A 21564-nucleotide genomic window follows, 5' to 3' on the forward strand; every position below is an offset into this window, starting at 1 on the left:
AATAGCATGTTGCACATAATGCTCAATATAAATTAGCTGTTATATTATTATTTTTATTGTGGAGAAATACAGAAATGCTTGGACAGTTGTTTTTTCTTTGTTAAGTTTAAAGTATTCATATTTTGATAATACACGTGTCAAGCGAAAATAACTTAGCACTTTGTTTGCTACATATACCATTTCTTAACAGTACAGAAAAATTTGAAAATATGTGTGTGTGCCACAATCATTTAAAGGAATTTTCTACTGGATGTAATTTACTTCATTTCCCAAAGTCATACTCTCATTAAATAATTTTAATGAACCTCTTGTGGAAAATCAATGTTATTTGAAAAGGAAAAGGTGTGGCAAATTCAACTCATTAAATTGTGTAAGAATGGATTACTACTTATGAAAAAAATTACATATATATGTAGAAGGTTTGGTAACATTCACTCATCAAATACTTAAGAAACATTTTCTATGTGCCAGCACTCTTTTTGGCACTGACAATACAATTTACAGAGAAGATACAGAATATACCAAGAAGTAAAGAAAGGATTCCAGCTAGTCACAAGGTCTATGAATATAAAAAATATATTAAGAGATAATAGAAAGCAACCCAGGAGTTGCTACATTGGGCAGTCAGAGAAAGGTTTAGGAAATTAGTGTTTGAGCTGACACCTGAGACACAGCAGCAATGAAAGCAAAATACTATGGATGGGTAGGATTTATTTTATAAAAATAATTTGAATAATTTTAAGGTAAAATAGGTGCATGGTTAACATTTAAATTATGACAGTATTATTATAAGCACTTTGTATTTAATCCTCATTAGCATCGTGAGGTAGGTACACTTATTTCCCCCATTTTATGGATGAGAAACTGAGGAATGGAAATTCAGTCATTTGCCCAAATCACACGGTTAGTAAGGCATTCAGTTTGATTCCAGAAAGCATACTGTTAACCATGATGCCATAGTGCTTCACATACAGCCAAGTTATTCTTAGTCATTTATAGCAACTTGAAACTACAATAGCTAGTCTGTTTAGTAAAAATGTCTTTTTATTCTCCGTAAGATAAAGTTCTCCTGGGTTCCTCTTCCCATTTCTTCTAAAATTCCCTTATTCTCCCAGCCCTGCCCAAATTCCATTATACCCATTCTCTTTTACCTACAATAGATGCAAGGTTCGCTTAGCATTAAGCCCCATGGAGAGGCCTATGTGGTAAGGAACTGAGGCCTCCTGCTAACAGCCAGTGAGAGACTGAGGCCTCTTAACCAACAGCCATGAGCGAGTCCGCTTGGAAATGGGGTCTTTAGCTGTGACCCCGGCCAACATCTTAACAGTAACCTCAAGAGAGACCCCAAGACAGAACCACCCAGCTATGCTGCTCCTCAATTCCTGACCCTCAAAAACTGTCAGGTAACAAATGTTTGTTGTTTGAAGTTACTAAGTTTTGGAGCAATTTGTTATGAAGCAAATGTTTTCCCTATCAGCTCCTTCCTTAATTCTTCTCAGTAGCTAGTCCAAATCCTCAGTGTCCTAACCTCATTCTCTGACAGACAACAGAAAACCATCTGTGTGTGTGTGTGTGTGTGTGTGAGATGAAAGAGGCAAGCTCATCATAACTCAACCTAACAACTTACGCCTATTAACTTTCCATCCTTTCCTCCCTCACACTGGCAGATTCATCCTTCTAAATGTGCTGTGAAGTTTTTTCCTTTCTGCCTAGAAAAGGGATGCTGCTTCCCTCCCTAATAGTTCCAACTCCAACCCCATTTCCACCTTTTTTTTCCCCATAAGCATGAACTCATACTAGAGCCTCATCTAAAAAATAAAATAAAATAAAATTCCTTGACCCTGTATCTTCCTTCAGCTTTCTCGTCTCCCTGTCGAGAGGAGCCTGTACTTGATCCTTCCCCTCCCTTACTCCTCTCTCGTACCTCAACACTGTGAGCGTGATCTCCACAGTGTATTTTACACTGCTGACCACTCTCGAGTCATTAAAACTCTCTTTTCTTTGGCTTCTGTTTCTGCATTATATTCGGAATCTCCTCCCATCTTGTTGCATAAACCCAAGTTAGGTGATTTCAACCATCCCACTGACAACTCCCAAACACATGCAGTCTAAAACCATCTCTAGCCAGACTTTCTTGAAGCCCAGACCGCTTCATATTTCATTCCACTTGATTATCCTGTAGGCATTTCAAAATAAACTCACTATCTTCCCCTGAAAACCCTCACTTTGGTATTTCTGTTAAGGGCACCATGAACACCCAACTCACCTTACCCCTTTCAACTCCTAAACCAAACTATCAGTAAATTCTGTTCATACTTGCTAAACATTTTAGTTTTCATTATTTCATTCCTTGTTATCCTTACTGCTACTACCTTGTCTCCAACAGTCTTGCTTTTTTCTCTATACTGCTGCCAGAGTGAGTCTTTAGAAATGCAAATCCCATCACTTTACTCCAGTTTTAAGAACACATGCCTATTGAAGGCAGCCCAAATTACCAATCATGCCAAACCTTCCATCATCTGGCCCCACTTACCATCCAACTTCCATCTCTACTAATCACCGTTCACCACCCTCTTACTCTTTCCCCTCAAACCCACATTCTCTTGTTGCTCTACTTGCCGTCCCCAAATGTACCATGCTATTTAGGTCTGCTGGTCTTAGATCAAAATGTTGCGTGAGAATCCTTTTCTATGATGTCCATGTGGAGAATGGAGAATGCTTTCTAATCCTTTAAGAAACTGTTTTGAGAAGACTCTTGTGGTAGCTACAGAGGTGTAGCACTGAGCTCCCCTTTGTGAGGGCAGGTGCTGCCCAGCTGTGAGGCATGCAGTCAGCTGTTAGCTCCTCAGGGTTGGCCTCAGCCCCCGAGTTTGCTTGACTGGGATCACAGTCTTCAGGGGGCAGCCACATCTGAGGGAGTGTAGACACTGCTGTCCTATGGGAGGCACTGACAGGCAATATTCAGAGCCGCCCAGCAGGCATGCTGAGCTTTGCTGGATGCTGGTACTGCAGCTTGGCTTCTTTAGCCCAAGATTGCTTTCCCCATTCCCTTCACAGGCGTTGTTCCTTAATAAGCCTCTTGCTCCCCAAACTCCATCTCAGCATGAGCTTCCAGAGAACCCTACTGTGACACTCTGCCTGATTCACTCAAACAGAGCTGACTACTCTAACTTTTGCCAGTTGGTCTTTTTTTTTAAGTTTTTTTTTGATGTGGACCAATTTTAAAGTCTTTATTGAATTTGTTACTATATTGCTTCTGTATCATGTTTTGGTTTTTTGGCCACGAGTCATGTGGGATCTTAGCTTCCCGACTAGGGATCCAACCCATACCCCCTGCACTGGAAAGCGAAGTCTTAACCACTGGACCACCAGGGAAATCCCTATCTCCTTTTTTTAATACTAGAAAGGCAGTGATAAATAAGACATTACTGTTGCCTTCAAGGAGCTCCTATGGTATTAATCATATCTTATGGCACTAGCCTCCCCTAGACTCCCAACTTTGGGCACAAAGTACGTGGTCAATAAATGCTGAATTCAACTGAAACCGTTTTACTATACAAAATAGAATATGGTGAATTGTGACACTGATAAACAGAACGAAGAAGGTAGGGATAGGGACTTCCCTGGTGGTCCAGTGGTTAAGAATCCACTTCCCATGCAGGGGATGTGGGTTCGATCCCTGGTCAGGGAACTAAGATCCCACATGCCACGGGGCAACTAAGCCTGTGCACTGTAGAGCCCGTGAGCCACGACTAGACAGCCCTGCACGCTGCAACTACTGAGTCCATGTGCTCTGGAGGCTGTGCACCACAATTAGAGGGAAACCCACACGCCGCAACAAAAGATCCCGTGTGCCACAACTAAGACCTGATGCAGCCAAATAAATATTTTTTTTAAAAAAGGAGATAATTTATAATATGTCTAAACACTTTTTACAATTACCATGACATAATGTTGAAAATAAGACCTACTCAACAATAACAAAGGGAAAAACTAAGTTTAATGGATATTGAACATAATACTAGCTATCATTTATAGATATACGCCAGGTAAAAAGCGAGATGCTTTTCGCATGTTATGTTATTGCTCTAACAGTCTCCTGCAACACAATCTCCTTATTTTGTTAATGAGAAAACTAAGGCTCAGAGAAGTTGGATAACTTGTCTAGTCACTTAGCTAGTAGGTCCTGGAGGGACAGATCAGTCCTGTATTATATTTATAATGTATACCTTATGCAGTTTTCAGTACATTGTGCATATTAAAAAAGTTCTGTCAGCTAGACATGGATGATACTGTATTTTAAAATTAACATACCATTACATTTGAAGGTCTCTCACTGTCAACATACAGGCTGCCAGTCATTTAACTGCATTAACATTAAAGATACTAAGGGGGCTTCCCTGGTGGCGCAGTGGTTGAGAGTCCGCCTGCCGATGCAGGGGACATGGGTTCGTGCCCCGGTCTCGGAAGATCCCACATGCTGCGGGGCAGCTGGGCCCGTGAGCCATGGCCACTGGGCCTGCGCGTCCGGAGCCTGTGCTCCGCAATGGGAGAGGCCACAACAGTGAGAGGCCCGTGTACCGCAAAAAAAAAAAAAATAAAGATACTAAAATGAGACCATAGATATTTTCTGTCTACGATACATATCCTCTAAACAAGTATGTAGTGAACTGTGGTCTCCTTTAGGTGAGACTGCCAAACATGATCAAGTAAATAGCTTATTCTCAAAAAACTGTCCCTCTTGCTTTTTAAAACAAACTGAACAACTGCTTCCAATGAGCCTAAATTACCTGGATCCCAACAGTCAAGAACTGTTGTTAAAGCACTACGGAGAAGGTCAGTCCAAGCAGTATGGCTCTTTTCTGCTCGGGCCATGGGAGAAGATAATATTCCTTTCAGAGCCTGCAGGGAAGCTGCAACTGTTGAAGATAGCTGGCCCCCAGGTAACTTCACAGCAGTTTCTCTGAGGACTCCAATTGTGAGGTACAGTATAGTAGGGAGGATTGAGATGCTTCCTGTAATGTTTTTAAAAAACACTGTTTCAGTCTATATACAGTTCCTCAAAGGAAATCACCAAATGAGTTAGATAATGTCAAAGATTTCTAGCTTTTAAGATTATTCTCCATTAGGGATTATAACTGTTAAGATAATTTAAATAACTTTAAGATTTTAAAGGGTGGATTAAATTTTGGCTATAATTGGAGATGTTATTTAAAGTATATCACAGTACCATTATCCATTGCTGTGTTATTTTGTTTTATTTGGTAGCTGACAAACATTGAATTTATTTTTACTTTTTAGTGTGGTAAAATATATGGAACAAAAAATTTACCATTTTAATCATTTTTAATAGTTCAGTGGCATTAAGTACATTCACAATGTTGTGCAACCACTATCACTATCCATTTGGATTTTATATTAAACCCTTTTGAAGCAATTTGTAGTGAATCACTCAGTACAAAATATTAAAGTTTCCATGGCCACTAAGTAGTTAAAAAGTCACTTTGTTTAAAGTGAAAGAGAAGAGACTAAAGCTAAAATAGTCAATCAATTTTCCCAGAGGCTATCAATAAAACTCATATCGTATATTTTTGCCCCCAATCCTCTGCTAGTCACTTTTTCTGCTACTATTGGTATAAGACAGTGTGTGAGAACAAGGAATACAGGTTTAAAAGTCAAACTGAAGCTTAAAGTCATGTTAAAAATAGGACAGAATGTAAGTTGGTCAAGACACATTTAAGCAGAAATAAGCTTACCAATTAAGAAGTATCTATTAAATACTGAGTCCCTATTATGTACTAGAGGATACAAAATTTCACTGGAAACAAGACATATGTCTGTATATATATTTATCTTCTCTTTCTATAATAATCAATTACATATACCTCTATATGACACATAAAAACTACATATCTACATATGGAAGCTACACACACACACACACACACACACACACCAAACAAACAAACAAACAAAAAGAAAAACAAAACAAAACTCAATATGAGCCAGAGTTTTTAGGGAAGCCTTCACAGATGAGGTAGGACTGGAGCTGAACTTGAAAGGAAGGCAAAATTTTACAAAGGAGAGAAGGGGTGGGGTCATTTCAGATCAAGTAACACCATCGACAATAGTACAGAACAGGGATATGCATGAAGCCTCCTGGGTTTAAGGTTCACACAGAAGGAATCAGGAGGCAGTTGTACTCTGCAGAGCCTTAAACACTATATTAAAAGCATGGACTTGATTCAAAACAGAACTGGATATGATGAGAAGCTTCTGTTGTCACTGAGGCAGGGAAAGTCCATTAGATACTGTATACCAAAAAATGCCCAAGAGCTAGTAATTGCCATCGATGGGTTTACAATATTCTCAACCATGGAAGAGACTATCTATGTAGAGTACATGCTGTCTCTGTATTTACTTTCACCCTTTTAGTAAAACAGATTACTGGAATATTGTAATGTTAACCTTAGAGGATTAAAGACCATATTGCAAAGCTTTGGGGGTCAGCGTTTGTGTAATGAGGAAAAGATAAGCAACCATTACCTCCATCATCTATCAAAACCATTTCTGTCCTTCCAGGTCAAGTAAAGCAAATCAAACACCACAACATACCTTCAGGAGAGCACACTGCAGGAAGTTCAGAGAGGATAACTAATGCAGCGGAAACCAACCTACTTCCATCTTCTGACAGCATCTGTGGCTTTGTAGCTTTTACTCCTGGGCTACCTGTCAATTTAGGATTTAGCTCTGGGAGCTGTCTAACTAGAATGCATACACACAATTCCAGTGTTGCAAAGACCAAAGATTTCCCAGGCACAAGTCCTCCTGTGTCCTTTCCCTCTCCAAATTCTGGCAAGGTTTCCTTTTCAGCAGCCCCATCATCAACTAAAAGACAAAAAGAACAATGTTGAATAAATGCTTCAGGTTTGTTTTGCTTCTGGTAGATGGCAGTTTAGTTCATTTCTGTTGTAGGTAACACATTTAAATGGGTGAAGTCTTGGGTCTTAAAGTTAAAGAGAAAGTTATGGAGGTAAAAGTAGTTGTCTTATGTGGACTTCTTATTGCAATGGATCAAAAGAAATCCTCGGTGATCTTCTCAGCCTTAAAATATTGTCTGGTTAACTCCTTGCTGTTAAGGTGTGAACCTGATAGCTAGAGCTCCAGCACTGACCTTACCACCTTAATATTGGTAGTGGCTGGGCAGAAAGATAGGAACTGAGGTCCCTGATGTCTTTAAGAAGCTGCCATCTCAGCCCAGGACTGCCAACTTCTGGACTTCTTTTAGATGAGAGAATAAGTCCTCGTGTTTTAAATCTACTGTTATATTGGATTTTCTGTTATAGGTAGTCAAATGTAATCTTAAGTGATAAACTCACCAATACCAAATTTGACTTGTAAATGAACAATTTAATCACTTTGCAAAACTTAAGTTATTAAAGAATTGTCAGTAGTTCTTTCCATGTACATTGGTAAACACTTAAAAGTAGGTACTCAATCAGTATAAAGAATTTTTTTTCCTTCCAGGGCTGTTAAAATTCTAATTTTCCCAAGAATAGTAGTTTAGCTACTGACAACATCCAAGCTAACACGAAGAGGTGCATGAGAGGATTTGAAGCCATACCTAGAGATTTGTACTATACACAATAGATTCTCAGAACGACATAGACACATAAGCAATATTTTAAAAAATAATGATGCCGTGTGATTAATTTGGCATTATAGGAACATTCACCTTCTGCACTTCGTCTTTTCTCCTTCACATGTTCTTGAGCTGCACAGATAATCTGCCTTACCACTTCAAGAGAAGCCAGCTGAATGGAAGGTGATTCTCGGGTCAAAATTACTCGATGTAGTACATTCAACAACTCGATACCCAAGTCCTATCACAGAAAACAGGTGAGACTATATGGAAAATTACATACTTAAAAAAAAAATACCAATGTTAAATGCCATGACAAAATTCAGAGAAAGAAACAATGGTCCATAAAAAATAAAGGTGTTAGGGCAATAAAGTTATGTAACACTTGCTCCACTTTAAACCAACTCCAGGTTGGTTTTTGTCCAATCCTGTGGGAGATGGCACTATGACAAAAGATCATTTTCACACAGGTCCTAAAGTGGGAAAACAAACGAGATTTCTAAAACAAGATGAAAAATGTGGCTAAAAGTATATAAGGACTGCCATGTAGATTCCTAGATTTATATTAAAGTTTTCTGGTACTAATAAAGAATGATGGCGAAGTATGACATTAAAAGTGGATGAGTTATTAAGCACAGAATGAATATCTCTAAAGAATAAAATACACTGGACAAATACTATTTCATTTTCCCCTTTTCTTTTCTATTCGTTACTCTGGTGGCTTTCTTTCATCTTTGAAAATAATAGTAAAACTGTCATTATGATACTTTTTTTTTTTTTTAAAGATGTTGTGGGTAGGAGTTTATTAATTAATTTATTTATTTTTGCTGTGTTGGGTCTTCGTTTCTGTGCGAGGGCTTTCTCTAGTTGTGGCAAGCGGGGGCCACTCTTCATCGCGGTGCGCGGGCCTCTCACTATCGCGGCCTCTGCCGTTGCAGAGCACAGGCTCCAGACGCGCAGGCTCAGTAGTTGTGGCTCACGGGCCCAGTCGCTCCGCGGCATGTGGGATCCTCCCAGACCAGGGCTTGAACCCGCATCCCCTGCATTAGCAGGAAGACTTCCAACCACTGCGCCACCAGGGAAGCCCCTATGATACTTGTTTTAACATACAGAATAAACAAGCAGAAAAAGTTTAAAATTTATTCAAGTACAATCCAAGTCAGGCAGGAGCCTGATTAATACTTTAAACCTAATAAACGATAGTAGTAATAATTTAAATAACTGTATAGAAAAGAAATCATACCATCCATTTTTCTTAACATCCAAGAGTCAATTTAATATACAATTCAATATACTGGTAGTACCTGATGCTAAGGGTGCCTGCCCAATACAGAGTTGCTCTTGGGAAAGCAGTTAAAGGAACTGCCATTCTTTGTACAGTGATCTTTTTTTTTTTTAACATCTCTATTGGAGTATAATTGCTTTACAATGGTGTGTTAGTTTCTGCTGTATCACAAAGTGAATCAGCTGTGTACAGTGATCTTTTAACCATGGTCACAACTGGGTCTGATATTAGTGTCTGACTCCACCTAGAGACTAGCCAGTCGTCTCTTAAAAAGACTTGGATAGAGAACTCAGCCAAGAGGAATACTACGTAACTGACAATAACTACGTGAACCAAGAAGAAACTCTCAGGGAAATGGGGTATAAGATACAGGTATATACGAAGAGCAGGGTGCACTGAAGCGGAAAGAGACAAAGACAGTATGATATAGAACCTTCCCATCATTGCAGAAAGTTCACATGAAGAGCTGCTACACGGAGTGGTTGGCTGGTGGCAGCAGAAATAAGTGCGACAGAAGCAGAGACAGAAAGAGGCATGACTGCTCCTAGGTCAGCACAGTTGCTGATGCCATTTCCGTTCTGAGGCCTAGCTGTGCAGTTTTTTAGTCTCCTTTTTACTTCTCCGTGTTTACTCCCTATTCACTGTAGTAACCTGGACATGTTTCTATTCCTGTTCCTTGACATGTACAGAAGCCAAACAAAAAACAAGAAATCACCTGATCACTGCCAATTTTAGATCTGGGCCAAGGAACATCTAGAAGGGCCTGTAACGCATGTAAACAAGCAGTAATGCTTTCCATGGTTGCATCTGAACGTAAGGAACACAGAAATTCCACACTGATTCCTGTAGAAAGCAGAAAAAGAGAACGAGGCTTCTTTGAGATTCTTAGTTTATGAAGTTAAATAATTTTCTATTTTGATAAGATATACAAATAAACTTAGCAAAAAGGTAATGCAAATAAACCACAATGAATTTAAGACTAAACAATTAAGTGATAAGGCAATCTCTTAATAGTTTGTTTTTATCAACATATACACAAATAATAATCTCAATTAGGCTTGCTCACTACTGCAAAAATTACAATAAAATTGCACCAGAGAATTTAACATGTAGAGTTTCATAACTTTATTTTGACTAAAATTTATTGAGTGATTACCATGTATCAGGCATTGCACTTTAAGTATATCATTTCACTATCTGAGAAAGTAGGTACTATTATTACCACTCCTTTTTTTTCTTTTTTTTTTTTTTTTTTAGTGGTACGCGGGCCTCTCACTGTCGTGGCCTCTCCTGTTGCGGAGCACAGGCTCCAGACGCACAGGCTCAGCGGCATGTGGGATCTTCCCGGACCGGGGCACGAACCCGTGTCCCCTGCATCGGCAGGTGGACTCTCAACCACTGCACCACCAGGGAAGCCCTATTACCACTCCTTTTAAGCACACAGAGCTTAAATAGTTTGCTAAAGGTCCATTACAATGGGGCACACCAAGAATTTGAACTGAGGTAACCGTACTGCACAGCTTATGCCCTGCCAATCTTCGTTATATAAAAGTTCATTTTTATCTTGAAAAATTTTTTTATTTAAAAGAAATATTTATTTATTTGGCTGCCCTGGGTCTTCATTGCCTCATGCAGGATCTTCGTTGCAGCATGCAAACTCTTAGTTGCGGCACGTGGGACCTAGTTCCCTGACCAAACTAGGGACCGGACCCGGGCCCCCTGCATTGGGAGCACCCCCCTGCATTGGGAGCGCGGAGTCTTAGCCACTGGACCACCAGGGAAGTCCTAAATGTTTTTTAGAAAGCTCTCATCTCAAGGCAAGCGAAAACAAAATTTTAACATACCCAAGGAAATAAGAAATCCGGTCATGTTTGGCCTGGTAAGGAATAACAGAAGCTCTATGACCCATAAACCTTACTTAATTTAATCACTTGCCTTTATAACTCTCACATGTCACTTAAATCAATAACTTATTTATAGGTAATGATCTAATAACTTGTTTCCTCAGAACAAGGTAAGTATGAAAAATATTTATTCTAGAAACTCACTGTACCTAGAAAGATACTTCACTTTAAAAATGAAGTTCCAAGGCTTCTGTGGTGGCGCAGTGGCTGGGAGTCCGCCTGCCGATGCAGGGCACACGGGTTCGTGCCCCAATCCGGGAAGATCCTACATGCCGCGGAGCAGCTAGGCCCATGAGCCATGGCCGCTGAGCCTGCGCGTCCGGAGCCTGTGCTCCGCAACGGGAGAGGCCACAACAGTGAGAGGCCCGCGTACCGCAAAAAAAAAAAAGCATGTGGAAAGAACTAGGCTTCTTTTGCAAATTTTACATACATTCAACTCGATGCTAAAGCCAGCCTGTAATGGCATTCTAGACTTAATGAAATTTGCAATTTTATAAGATGTATACAAGCTTACTCACTTGTATACATCAAGGCTATCACTAATGCCTAATAAAGAATGAAGTAATAGCCACCAAGAGCTGATAGGCAGGGGGCACAATTCAAGAAAAACTCTGTAGGGTCAGAAGCTAGTAAGGTCTTTTACTGACCTAAAATAAGATGGAATCTCTCAGTGTAGACATCCTCAGGGGACTTTACTGGAGCCCCAGATGATGACCCCTGACACATGGAAGTTGGTGTTACAGGCCTTGAGAGATTAGGTGCTCCCTCATCTGGGTCAGCAACAACAAAGCCTGTGCTTGTAAGCCACAGTGCTGTAGCATGGAGGATAAACGCCCAGGAGCTGTAATAATGCGATTTTGCGTTTTCACTAGTCTCTGCTGTGTAGAAAGCACCACCTACAAAAAAGGGAAAGCAAACAGTTTCAGGAGGAATAAACGAAGAGATTAGCTCACACTACATTTTCCCTTTTATCTGTTACAAGATATAGACCATTTCCATCATCCCAAAATTTCCTTTGTGACCCTTTCCAGTCAGTCCCCTACACCTCAAGGCAACTACTTTTTTTTTTTTAATTTATCCTTTTATTATTATTTTTTGGCTGTGTTGGGTCTTCGTTGCTGCGCAGGGTTTCTCTAGTTGTGGCGAGCTTGGGCTACTCTTCATTGCAGTGTGTGGGCTTCTCATTGCCGTGGATTCTCTTGCTGCAGAGCACGGGCTCTAGGCACACGGACTTCAGTAGTTGTGGCACGAGGGCTCAGCAGTTGTGGCTCGCGGGTTCTAGAGCACAGGCTCAGTAGTTGTGGCGCACAGGCTTATTAGTTGCACCTCAGCATGTGGGATCTTCCCAGACCAGGGCTCAAACACGTGTCCCCTGCACTGGCAGGCAGATTCTTAACCACTGTGCCACCAGAGGAGCCCGGCAACTACTTTTTGACTTTTATCACCACAGACGTTTTGCCTGTGCTTGGACTTCACAGAAATGGAAAAATATCCAGTATGTACTTGTTTGTGACTGAGGTTTTTTTAAAAAATAAATTTATTTATTTATTTTTGGCTGTGTTGGGTCTTCATTGCTGTGCACAGGCTTTCTCTAGTTGCAGTGAGTGGGGGCTACTCTTCGTTGCAGTGCGTGGGCTTCTCACTGCGGTGGCTTCTCTTGCTGCGGAGCATGGGCTCTAGGCACGCGGGCTCAGTAGTTGTGGCTCACAGGCTCTAGAACGCAGGCTCAGTAGTTGCGGCACATGGGCTTAGTTGCTCTGCGGCATGTGGGATCTTCCCGGACCGGGGCTCGAACCTGTACCCCCTGCATTAGTGGATTCTTAACCACTGTGCCACCAGGGAAACCCCTTTTTTTTGATGTTGGCCATTTTAAAAGCTTTTTTTCGGGACTTCCCTGGTGGTGTGGTGGTTAAGAATCCGCCTGCCAATGCAGGGGACACGGGTTCGAGCCCTGGTCCAGGAAGATCTCACATGCCATGGAGCAACTAAGTCCGAGCACCACAACTACTGAGCCTGTTTGCCACAACTACTGAAGCCTGCACGCCTAGAGCCCGTGCTCCGAAACAAGAGAAGCCATTGCAATGAGAAACCCACACACCGCAAGGAAGAGTAGCCCCTGCTCGCCGCAACTAGAGAAAGCCCGCACGCAGCAACCAAGACGCAACACAGCCAAATAAATAAATAAAAATAAATAAGTTAAAAAAAAGTTTTTATTGAATTTGTTATAATACTGCTCCTGTATCATGTTTCAGGTTTTTTTGGCTACTATGCATGTGGGATCTTAGCTCCCCAACCAGGGATCAAACCTGCACCCCCTGCATTGGAAGGCGAAGTCTTAACCACTGGATCACCAAGGGAGGTCCCTGTGACTATGTTTTTGTTTAACAATGTTTTCAGAGATTCATCCATGCTGCTACATTATCAATATTTTGTTATCAATGATTTTATTTCTCCTGAGCATACAACTGTTCGGTCACAGGGCTGATATATCCTTACAACTTTATAAGAAAATTTGCAGGCTAATTCTTAACTTTTTATTTTATTATTATTATTTTTTGCGGTACGCAGGCCTCTCACTGTTATGGCCTCTCCCGTTGTGGAGCACAGGCTCCGGACGCACAGGCTCAGCGGCCATGGCTCACGGGCCTAGCCGCTCAGCGGCACGTGGGATCTTCCCGGACCGGGGCACGAACCTGTGTCCCCTGCATCGGCAGGCGGACTCTCAACCAGTGCGCCACCAGGGAAGCCCCACTTTTTATTTTTAATCACAAAATATTTTAAAACAAATATGTGATGTGTATATGCGTGTTTAGAAGGTGAAAGACTTATAGGATCTGAAAAGAAACCAGAGTATGTGTATGCATGTATAAAACAGATACCTATTTACCTATCTCCAAGATTAACATTTTGTCTTTCTTAAATCTCTTTCTTAAAAAACAAACAAAAAAACTCCTAAAACTTTGTACACCACTAATTCTTGCCCCTCCTTTTGTAACCACTTTCCTCAAGTCACTGTGAATCACTCTCATTATGGTCTTACACTTTCACTCTAGACGTTTGTATTCATAAATAATAGATGCTGTTATTTCTTGTGTGAGTTTCCTTAAAAGCCTCATACTGTGTGTATCCTTTTTAAACTTGCTTTCCTCCCAACACTACATTTTGATGATTTATGTGTCATTAACATTTGCTGATAAATTATGTCAATAAATCAGTTTATTTCCATTTTGTTTCCATTTTTAATGCTATTGAAAGGTACAAAGTACAATAAACACTCCACATATCTCTTTGTGTATAATTCCAATTAAAATTCTAACAGAACTTGATAGGCTGACCCTAAAATTCATAGCAAAGAGTAAAAAAAATAATAGCCATTTTGGAATAACATAAAAATTAAAAGCAGCTACCAAATATCCAATCCATAAAATGCAATATTAATAACTGACTATAAAATTAGACCCCTAAGGGAATCTAAAAAAGAGTAGATATATGTATATGTATAACTGATTCACTTTGCTGTACAGCAGAAACTAACACAACATTGTAAAGCAACTATACTCCAATAAAAATTAATTTAAAATTTTTTTAAAATTAAAAAATAAAATTTGATCCCTATCCTCATTCCACACACATAATATAAATTCTAGCTGGACTAAAGTCCAAAATATAAAAAGCAAAACTGTAAAGCTTATATTTCTTTATGACTTTAAGTTACAAAGAAGTATTAGGCACTATACAAAAACCATAAACAACTGATTATATTACTTTTAAAAAGATAAAAGAAAGAGCAAACTACAGGCTGAAAGAAGATACCTGCAAGATATGGAATCACAAAGGAATAGTATTAAACATATGTAAAGGATTAATAAGTCAGTAAGAAAATGTCAAATAGTAGAAAATGGGCAAAGATTATGACTAGGTGATTTATGGAAAAAGAAACTTAAACGTCCCATAAACCAATGAAAAAAGATTCCCAATCTAGGAAATAAACCAATGAAACGCTTTCATACTCATCAGATTGACAAAAATTATTAACAATGATAACATATAATGATGGGAAGATGTAGAAAAACAGAAGCATGTTGCTGTTTGTAATGTATGTTGTTTGTATGCAATGTATGTTGCACATACATTGTTGTAACCACTTTGGAGAGCGATTTGGCAGTGTCTTGTGAGGTAAGACGAGCATGCCTTATGACTTAGAGATTCAACTTCAGGGTCTCCACCCTGAAGCAACTCTCCCGTGCTTATTCTATGAATGAAAATTATTCTGGGAAAATGTTTCAGATAAACATTACCTGCTATCGGAGAAATTTTGAAAATACATGTTACTGACTGTCATTCTAGGGATTATGTAAATATTTCCCCCCCTTACCTTCAACAGGAAGCTGGGAGGCAAATTCTGAAGGCAAAGTTAGGAGAGCAAAATCCTGAAGCGCAGCAAGCCAGAGCCTACTTAATGTGCCAAGATCTGCGTGGACTAAGTCAAGCAGCCCGTCTGATGAAATCGACCCGTTTCCGACACTCTCTTCTGAACAGGTAGTCTTCAAAGGTTGTTTGTGGTTTTTATGTCTTTCTACAGCAATTATGTAGACCTGTATAAAGGTTACTTTATAAATAGGAAAATCTCGTACCCACTGAAAAGGTGTTACAATATTTTTATCTTGCTGAAGAGGCAGACTTACCTTGAGCCTGCCTCCTGGACTTAAAATGCATTGTGATACCAAGAAGGTATACATATGTAACCACACACACAAAACTAGGGTAGAAAGATCCAAAAGCATTATCTTCAGTGAGATATATTAGGGATAATAAACATTTGACAAATATGCTGCCACCTTGCAGTTTACAACCATGACAGCTATAATTAAATGATCATGGCACTCTCTTTTACTAAGCCTAGACATGGCCTTGTAATCCATGTCAAAATATGGCTACAGGCAGCCATCTCTGAATTGAAATAAGCTGAATATCTTCTTTCAATGTTACCACTAAATTACTATAAAAAGTTTATATAGATTTAACATGGACTACAGAATGTTAAAGTATTCAACATTGTACATAATGTGTACTATCTCTTTATCCATAACTCCAAAATCCAAAAAGCTCTGAAAAATCTAAGTTTGTCGGCAAATCAATCTGGTGGCAAAACACAAAAAAATTTATGTGAAGCTATTTCTACAATGTGAATATTCAAACATTTCACACAGATATATTTAAGTGTTTGATTACAGATTCTATGGTATTGTCCCAGACATCCTAGATGAATACATGAAATATGCATCCAAATTTTAAATCCCAAATATATCTGGCTCCAAGGATTTCAGATAATTATGGACCTCAATTACGTGGAACTTGTTGGCTAGTCATTACTTTCACTAAGGAGAGAACAGGAGAAAGTAATGGCTTAAGCAAGAGTATAGAGTTTCAAATTATTACAAAGAACACTATATAAGCACAGAGTAATTTATAAAATAGGTTACAGAAATTACAAAATCTGTTTGCTCTATTAAAAGCATATGTTTAAAGCATTTAGAGTTGACTGTTAAAGATCATTAGATCCAACTTATTAAATCTAGGCAGAACTACTTCCTGAGATTTGTCAACACTAAATAATGACAAAAATAGACACTTTACAATCTTCTGATTTTAATTAGCCCCACTGAAGGAAACCCTTTCTTATATGTTGGTTAATTCTCTCAGTTGCAATCTGAGACTATATACTTCATTAAAGTGGTATATGAACCAAGACTGGACAAGTCTGGTAACTGCTGAAGCTGGATGACGGGTATATATGAGTTCACTGTACTATTCTGTGTAAACATTTCCATCGTAAATTTAAAAATTATATAGCTTTCTTCCTGATTAGAAAAGTAAATAAAGAAGAGTTAAGCACTTCCCTCTAAGATTTCTCTAATCTTAGGAAATAAACCAACTTAATATTCAAGTAACTTTATGAAAGAGCACTAAAAAATATTAACATATGTGTTATAGAGTTGATAGAATATATGAGCAAACCCACATTTCCAATAATTCAGGTTTCAATAAAAGTTGATTTCCATTGGCTATTATTAATGTCTCTCATGACTGCCCCTGCTAAAAGCAGCAGATAACAGACAACAGAGGGCACTTTAGAATCCTTGGCCAAAATATCAATTAGCATATAAATACACCTCATATTGAAAGTCTTCTGTCAACCTTAAACATAGACTTATTTGTGTTTTAAATAGCTAACTTCAGTTTATGGCCTAAGATGTTTATTAACAACTTCCAAAATTCTAGAAGTACTAACCTCTGCCCAGGCTTTTAGCACAGCTAAGATCTCCATGGTAGAAGCACTTTCATTATATAAGTGACTTAGAGCTTCTTTTCCAACCTGAATTTTTGTTAATGATGCAACAAGCAACTGATGAACTCTTCGGAGATCATTAAGGTCACTTACAACTCCACTTGCTATCCAGGCACTGCAAACCTAGTTTTTTAAGAAAATCAAAGGCTATATTTAAAAATTATAAAAATTATAAACACCCCCTTTGTGAGTTCAGCAAAACTCACCCATATCTCAGGAATCTGGTCATTGAAATCATCTTGCTATCAAGAAACCCCAAGGGATACTGGTGATAATGATAGTCAAAGCCAGCATTTCAAAAGGGAATGAAGTCTTAAGGTTGAAGAAAGGAAACTGTGCTAATAAGTATATAAATCAGAGTTTCAGATGTTATTAACACAGTGAAATTAAGCCATGAAAGGCATCACTTTCATAAATGTTTGGATTAACATCTGAATTATATCTCCAATCTTGACTATTTCACCTTATTATTATTTTAAAAACAGCGATTAATTGCATGGTTAATTATTTTATCTTTCTTGAAAGATAAATTACCTACCATTTAAACCTCAATGAAGATTTTGATTCTTTTGAAGGTATTTTTAATTTTAAAAACAAAACATCATTAATAATTCTCCAATTCAAAAAGTTTACTCAATTATCAGAGGTTATCTATAAAGGTTTTCCTGGGTGTCACCATATTTCTCTTTTACTACAGAAAATTTATTTTTCTTTTATATTTATTTAGTGTGCATCTCATTTCACAAAAGATTTCAAGTGGCTTACAGCGAGAACACATATAATAAAAACGATGATAAATTAGACTCAGGACAACAGTTAACACACTTCTGTGAATATTTGAAGGCTCTCAAACATTTCCTAAATACAAATGAATTTAGAAATTTGAAAATACTGAGTAAAATTATAATTAATTTAATTCACATCAGTTCTGCTTTCAGGCCATTCAGGTCTGGATATTGAATGTCTGACAACCACACCAAGAAAAGCAACTATTTAAAACTGTATATTATATGGCTCTCAGCTATATGAAAAAAAGCTCAACCTCACTTGAAATACAAATCTAAACTATCCTGAGATACCCTTTTTACTCCATCATATACACAAAAATCTAAGTTTGACAACTCACAATGCTGCTGAGACTTTGGGGAAATAGGCACTTACATACAGTGCTGGTAGGAGTTTAAATTGGTAAACTCCTGTAATATACTCTTGAACCCAGCAATTCAATTTTAGGGAATTTATCTCACAGATATGCTTAGACCCAGTGAAATGACCTATGCAGAAAGAAGGTCATTCACTGCAGCAGTATCCATAATAGCAAAAGACGAAAAAACCCATATTTCCATCACTAAGGAGCTGGTGACATACCCATATATTGGATTACCATGCAGTTATAAGAAAGAAAAAGTTCTCTAAACTTAAAAAGGAAAGGAAAAGGGGCAACTGAGATTAATGGTTAGACAACTATAACGTAGAACCTTGGTATCAAATACTAACTGGAGAGCTGCTTCCTAAGAGAGGGTTTTTCTTAAAATTTATCTTTTTAACCTTTTACCTGACATGCTTTGGCAGTGACATCAGGTGGCGTCTCTGAGGTGAAGGCTGGTCTAAGTGCCGCTCCTACCTGGCAAGACATTACAGGCTCATTCAAGCATTAAAAAGTAAAATAGCACAAACTTTTTCTCATTTTAATGTTATTTTAAAATTAGTTCTTTTTTTAAATTAGTTATTTATCATATGTATTATGAACATCTTTTGTTTTTGCCTGCCCAGCATATCTTCCCGTTTTTAGCTAAGTGCATCCAAGTTTTCCTTTGGGGAACTTTCTCTCTCCACAACTCTCAGCCCATGTTGTTACTATGGAGTTGTGAGCACTGTCTGGCTCCAGGGACCCACACTGGGATAATGAAAGCTCTCCTGAGGACATTTGCTAGGAGTACTAGGAAAGAAGCTCTCTCTTTAAAAGACTCTGGATGCTAAGAGAGCCATCTTGATACCACTTGGAGAGGGCAAACTTGAGAATAAAGCCAGTGCAGAAGAAAGCAGAGCCAACTACGGTTCCTGAAAACAATTTTCCTTTCCTCCTTAAGTGAGTGGTAATTTTATTTCTATCATTTGCAATTTTAAGAGCATTAAAAATATAAGAGGGGCTTCCCTGGCAGCGCAGTGGTTGAGAATCTGCCTGCCAATGCAGGGGACATGGGTTCGAGCCCTGGTCTGGGAGGATCCCACATGCTGCGGAGCAACTGGGCCCGTGAGCCACAACTACTGAGCCTGTGCAGCTGGAGCCTGTGCTCCGCAACAAGAGAGGCCACGATGGTGAGAGGCCCGCGCACCGCGATGAAGAGTGGCCCCCGCTTGCCGCAACTAGAGAAAGCCCTCGCACAGAAACAAAGACCCAACACAGCCAAAAATAAACATACAAATAAATTAATTAATAATAAACAGAGCTCCCTTTAAGTAAGTTGAATTATAATATTTTAGTCTAATGTGATTAGTTGTATCTAACTCCTGTCCCTTCCTTTTGCTCTTTCCCTAAACACACATTGGCATTACCTGCTGGGAAGATGTGATGGAGCCTGCTAACCAACTGGTGAACTGCTCTGGATTCCCTAACTGCCAGCCATCAGAAGCTGCCTTTGAATCATGAGAGGTATCCTTGGATGAATGCTACTGAAGGATTACATGTGATGTGTATGATATAATATGTGATGATTTTGTTATCTTCCTTGTTCCTCCTAGGCTGCTTAATGCACCAGTCAAAAAAACACCAGTTAAAAAGCTTACAGAGGGCTTCCCTGGTGGCGCAGTGGTTGAGAGTCCGCCTGCCGATGCAGGGGACACGGGTTCGTGCCCCAGTCCGGGAAGATCCCACATGCCGTGGAGCAACTAAGCCTGTGCGCCACAACTACTGAGCCTGTGCTCTAGAGCCCATTCGCCACAACTAATGAAGCCTGTGCGCTCTAGGGCCAGCGTGCTGCAACTACTGAAGCCCGCGTGCCTAGAGCCCATGCTCCGCGACAAGAGAAGCCACTGCAATGAGAAGCCTGTGCACTGCAACGAAGAGTAGCCCCTGCTCGCAACAATCAGAGAAAGCCCGCGCACAGCAATGAAGACCCAACGCAGCCAAAAATAAATAAAATTAAAAAAAAAAAAAAGAACAATGCCTATTCCACAGGGTTATTGTTAAAGGTTAACTTAGTAAATGAATGTTAATTTTTTAAAAAAGCCCTTTATTCCCCCAAAATTACCAAAAAGGTTTTAATTATGAAAATTAACCTTTAGTGTTGTAAAAGACCTGTTTTATGTATTATTTTGCTTTTACATGAAGATTTCTTCTTTAAACATATACTGATTATACTGGTGATATATTAGCAGAGATACATACTCATTTACATATTAAAAGGTGACATGCCAGTTAGTTCCACAGACTTTTAATAATAATAAAATTCTCTAGTAGAAAGAGCTTACATTGGCTTGATACTGTTCCAGAATCACATGACCTGGAAACTCTGGTTCTGGAATAGTTGCAAATCGCCGAATAACAACTAACAGTGTTTCAAGGCCAGAAAGACGGAGCTGATCACTGTGATCTGTGGCAGCCATAAAAGCCATGCGAATTAAGTCACCAAGATGTAGCACCAAAAAGTCATCTGCAATATTAAAAAAAATATCTTATTAAGAAAAAGAATACGCTGGAACTAAGATTTATGTTAAGTGATAATTTTTCCTCCTTTTAATTTCATAACCTAGACTTTCTTTTAAGTACTTCTGATTTGATTTACATTTTACTGTTTGTTAAATACAGACTTTAAACTGGCTTTACTGCACCAGTGCAAATACTCACATACAAACAACTATCCCAAAGCAAGTAATTATGCAGCTATTCAAAAACAAAGGCAGAATTAGCATCCTTTAAAAGAGTACTAATAGTACCTTCAATAAAAATTTTGTTCAGACTTTCTGATAAAAGTACATTAGAAGGTACTTAGGAGACTGGGTTTTGATGAATTAGGCAGTAATTTAATCATCCTCTTTACATCAAGTTGAGGCTAAAAGACTTAATGTCCCTTTAAAAAAAGTTTTATGTGGTTCTTTATATGGACTACATTACCTTACTTTTTTGCATGTCCTGCCACACACACAAATGATGGGAGCATAAAAATATTTCTAGCTGTTAAATTATAAATGATAATTCCTTTCACGCCTACAATATATTCTTTGGTATAATAATTCTACTGGGGAGAGACATAAGACAATCATTTAACACTGTTCCAACAATAAAATGTTTACAGGTACAACTAACCTTTACCTAAAAAATATGTGAGACCAATTCAAAGAAGTATACTAGTTATAGGTCACACTGAAGAAACCAACTCATCTT

At 38.8% G+C, this 21564-nt stretch overlaps 1 protein-coding gene and 1 long non-coding RNA gene across 10 annotated transcripts in view; one reads left to right on the top strand and one right to left on the bottom strand.

Moving 5' to 3' along the window:
- Positions 1-20490, top strand: part of LOC105748663 (uncharacterized) — a 33543-nt gene extending 13053 nt beyond the window's left edge. For both annotated transcript variants that reach the window (XR_007475942.1, XR_007475943.1), the window contains exons 4-8: positions 1161-7899; positions 13084-13190; positions 15220-15370; positions 19748-19833; positions 19923-20490. This is a non-coding gene — a long non-coding RNA (uncharacterized LOC105748663). The remainder of the gene's footprint in view (positions 1-1160; positions 7900-13083; positions 13191-15219; positions 15371-19747; positions 19834-19922) is intronic.
- Positions 1-21564, bottom strand: part of HEATR5A (HEAT repeat containing 5A) — a 111670-nt gene that overhangs the window by 3677 nt on the left and 86429 nt on the right. For 7 of the 8 annotated variants that reach the window (XM_033409919.2, XM_004282136.4, XM_033409920.2 and 4 more), the window contains 9 exons: positions 20652-20833; positions 18736-18804; positions 17124-17303; positions 15207-15426; positions 11479-11727; positions 9643-9770; positions 7736-7883; positions 6616-6888; positions 4791-5015 (listed from right to left, as the gene is read on the bottom strand). In XM_033409919.2, the coding sequence (XP_033265810.1) occupies positions 4791-5015; positions 6616-6888; positions 7736-7883; positions 9643-9770; positions 11479-11727; positions 15207-15426; positions 17124-17303; positions 18736-18804; positions 20652-20833 (1674 nt within the window). The remainder of the gene's footprint in view (positions 1-4790; positions 5016-6615; positions 6889-7735; positions 7884-9642; positions 9771-11478; positions 11728-15206; positions 15427-17123; positions 17304-18735; positions 18805-20651; positions 20834-21564) is intronic. The other variant, XM_033409921.2, reaches the window with a different exon arrangement.

Source organism: Orcinus orca, chromosome 2 (assembly GCF_937001465.1).
Source record: "Orcinus orca chromosome 2, mOrcOrc1.1, whole genome shotgun sequence".
NCBI lineage: Eukaryota > Metazoa > Chordata > Mammalia > Artiodactyla > Delphinidae > Orcinus > Orcinus orca.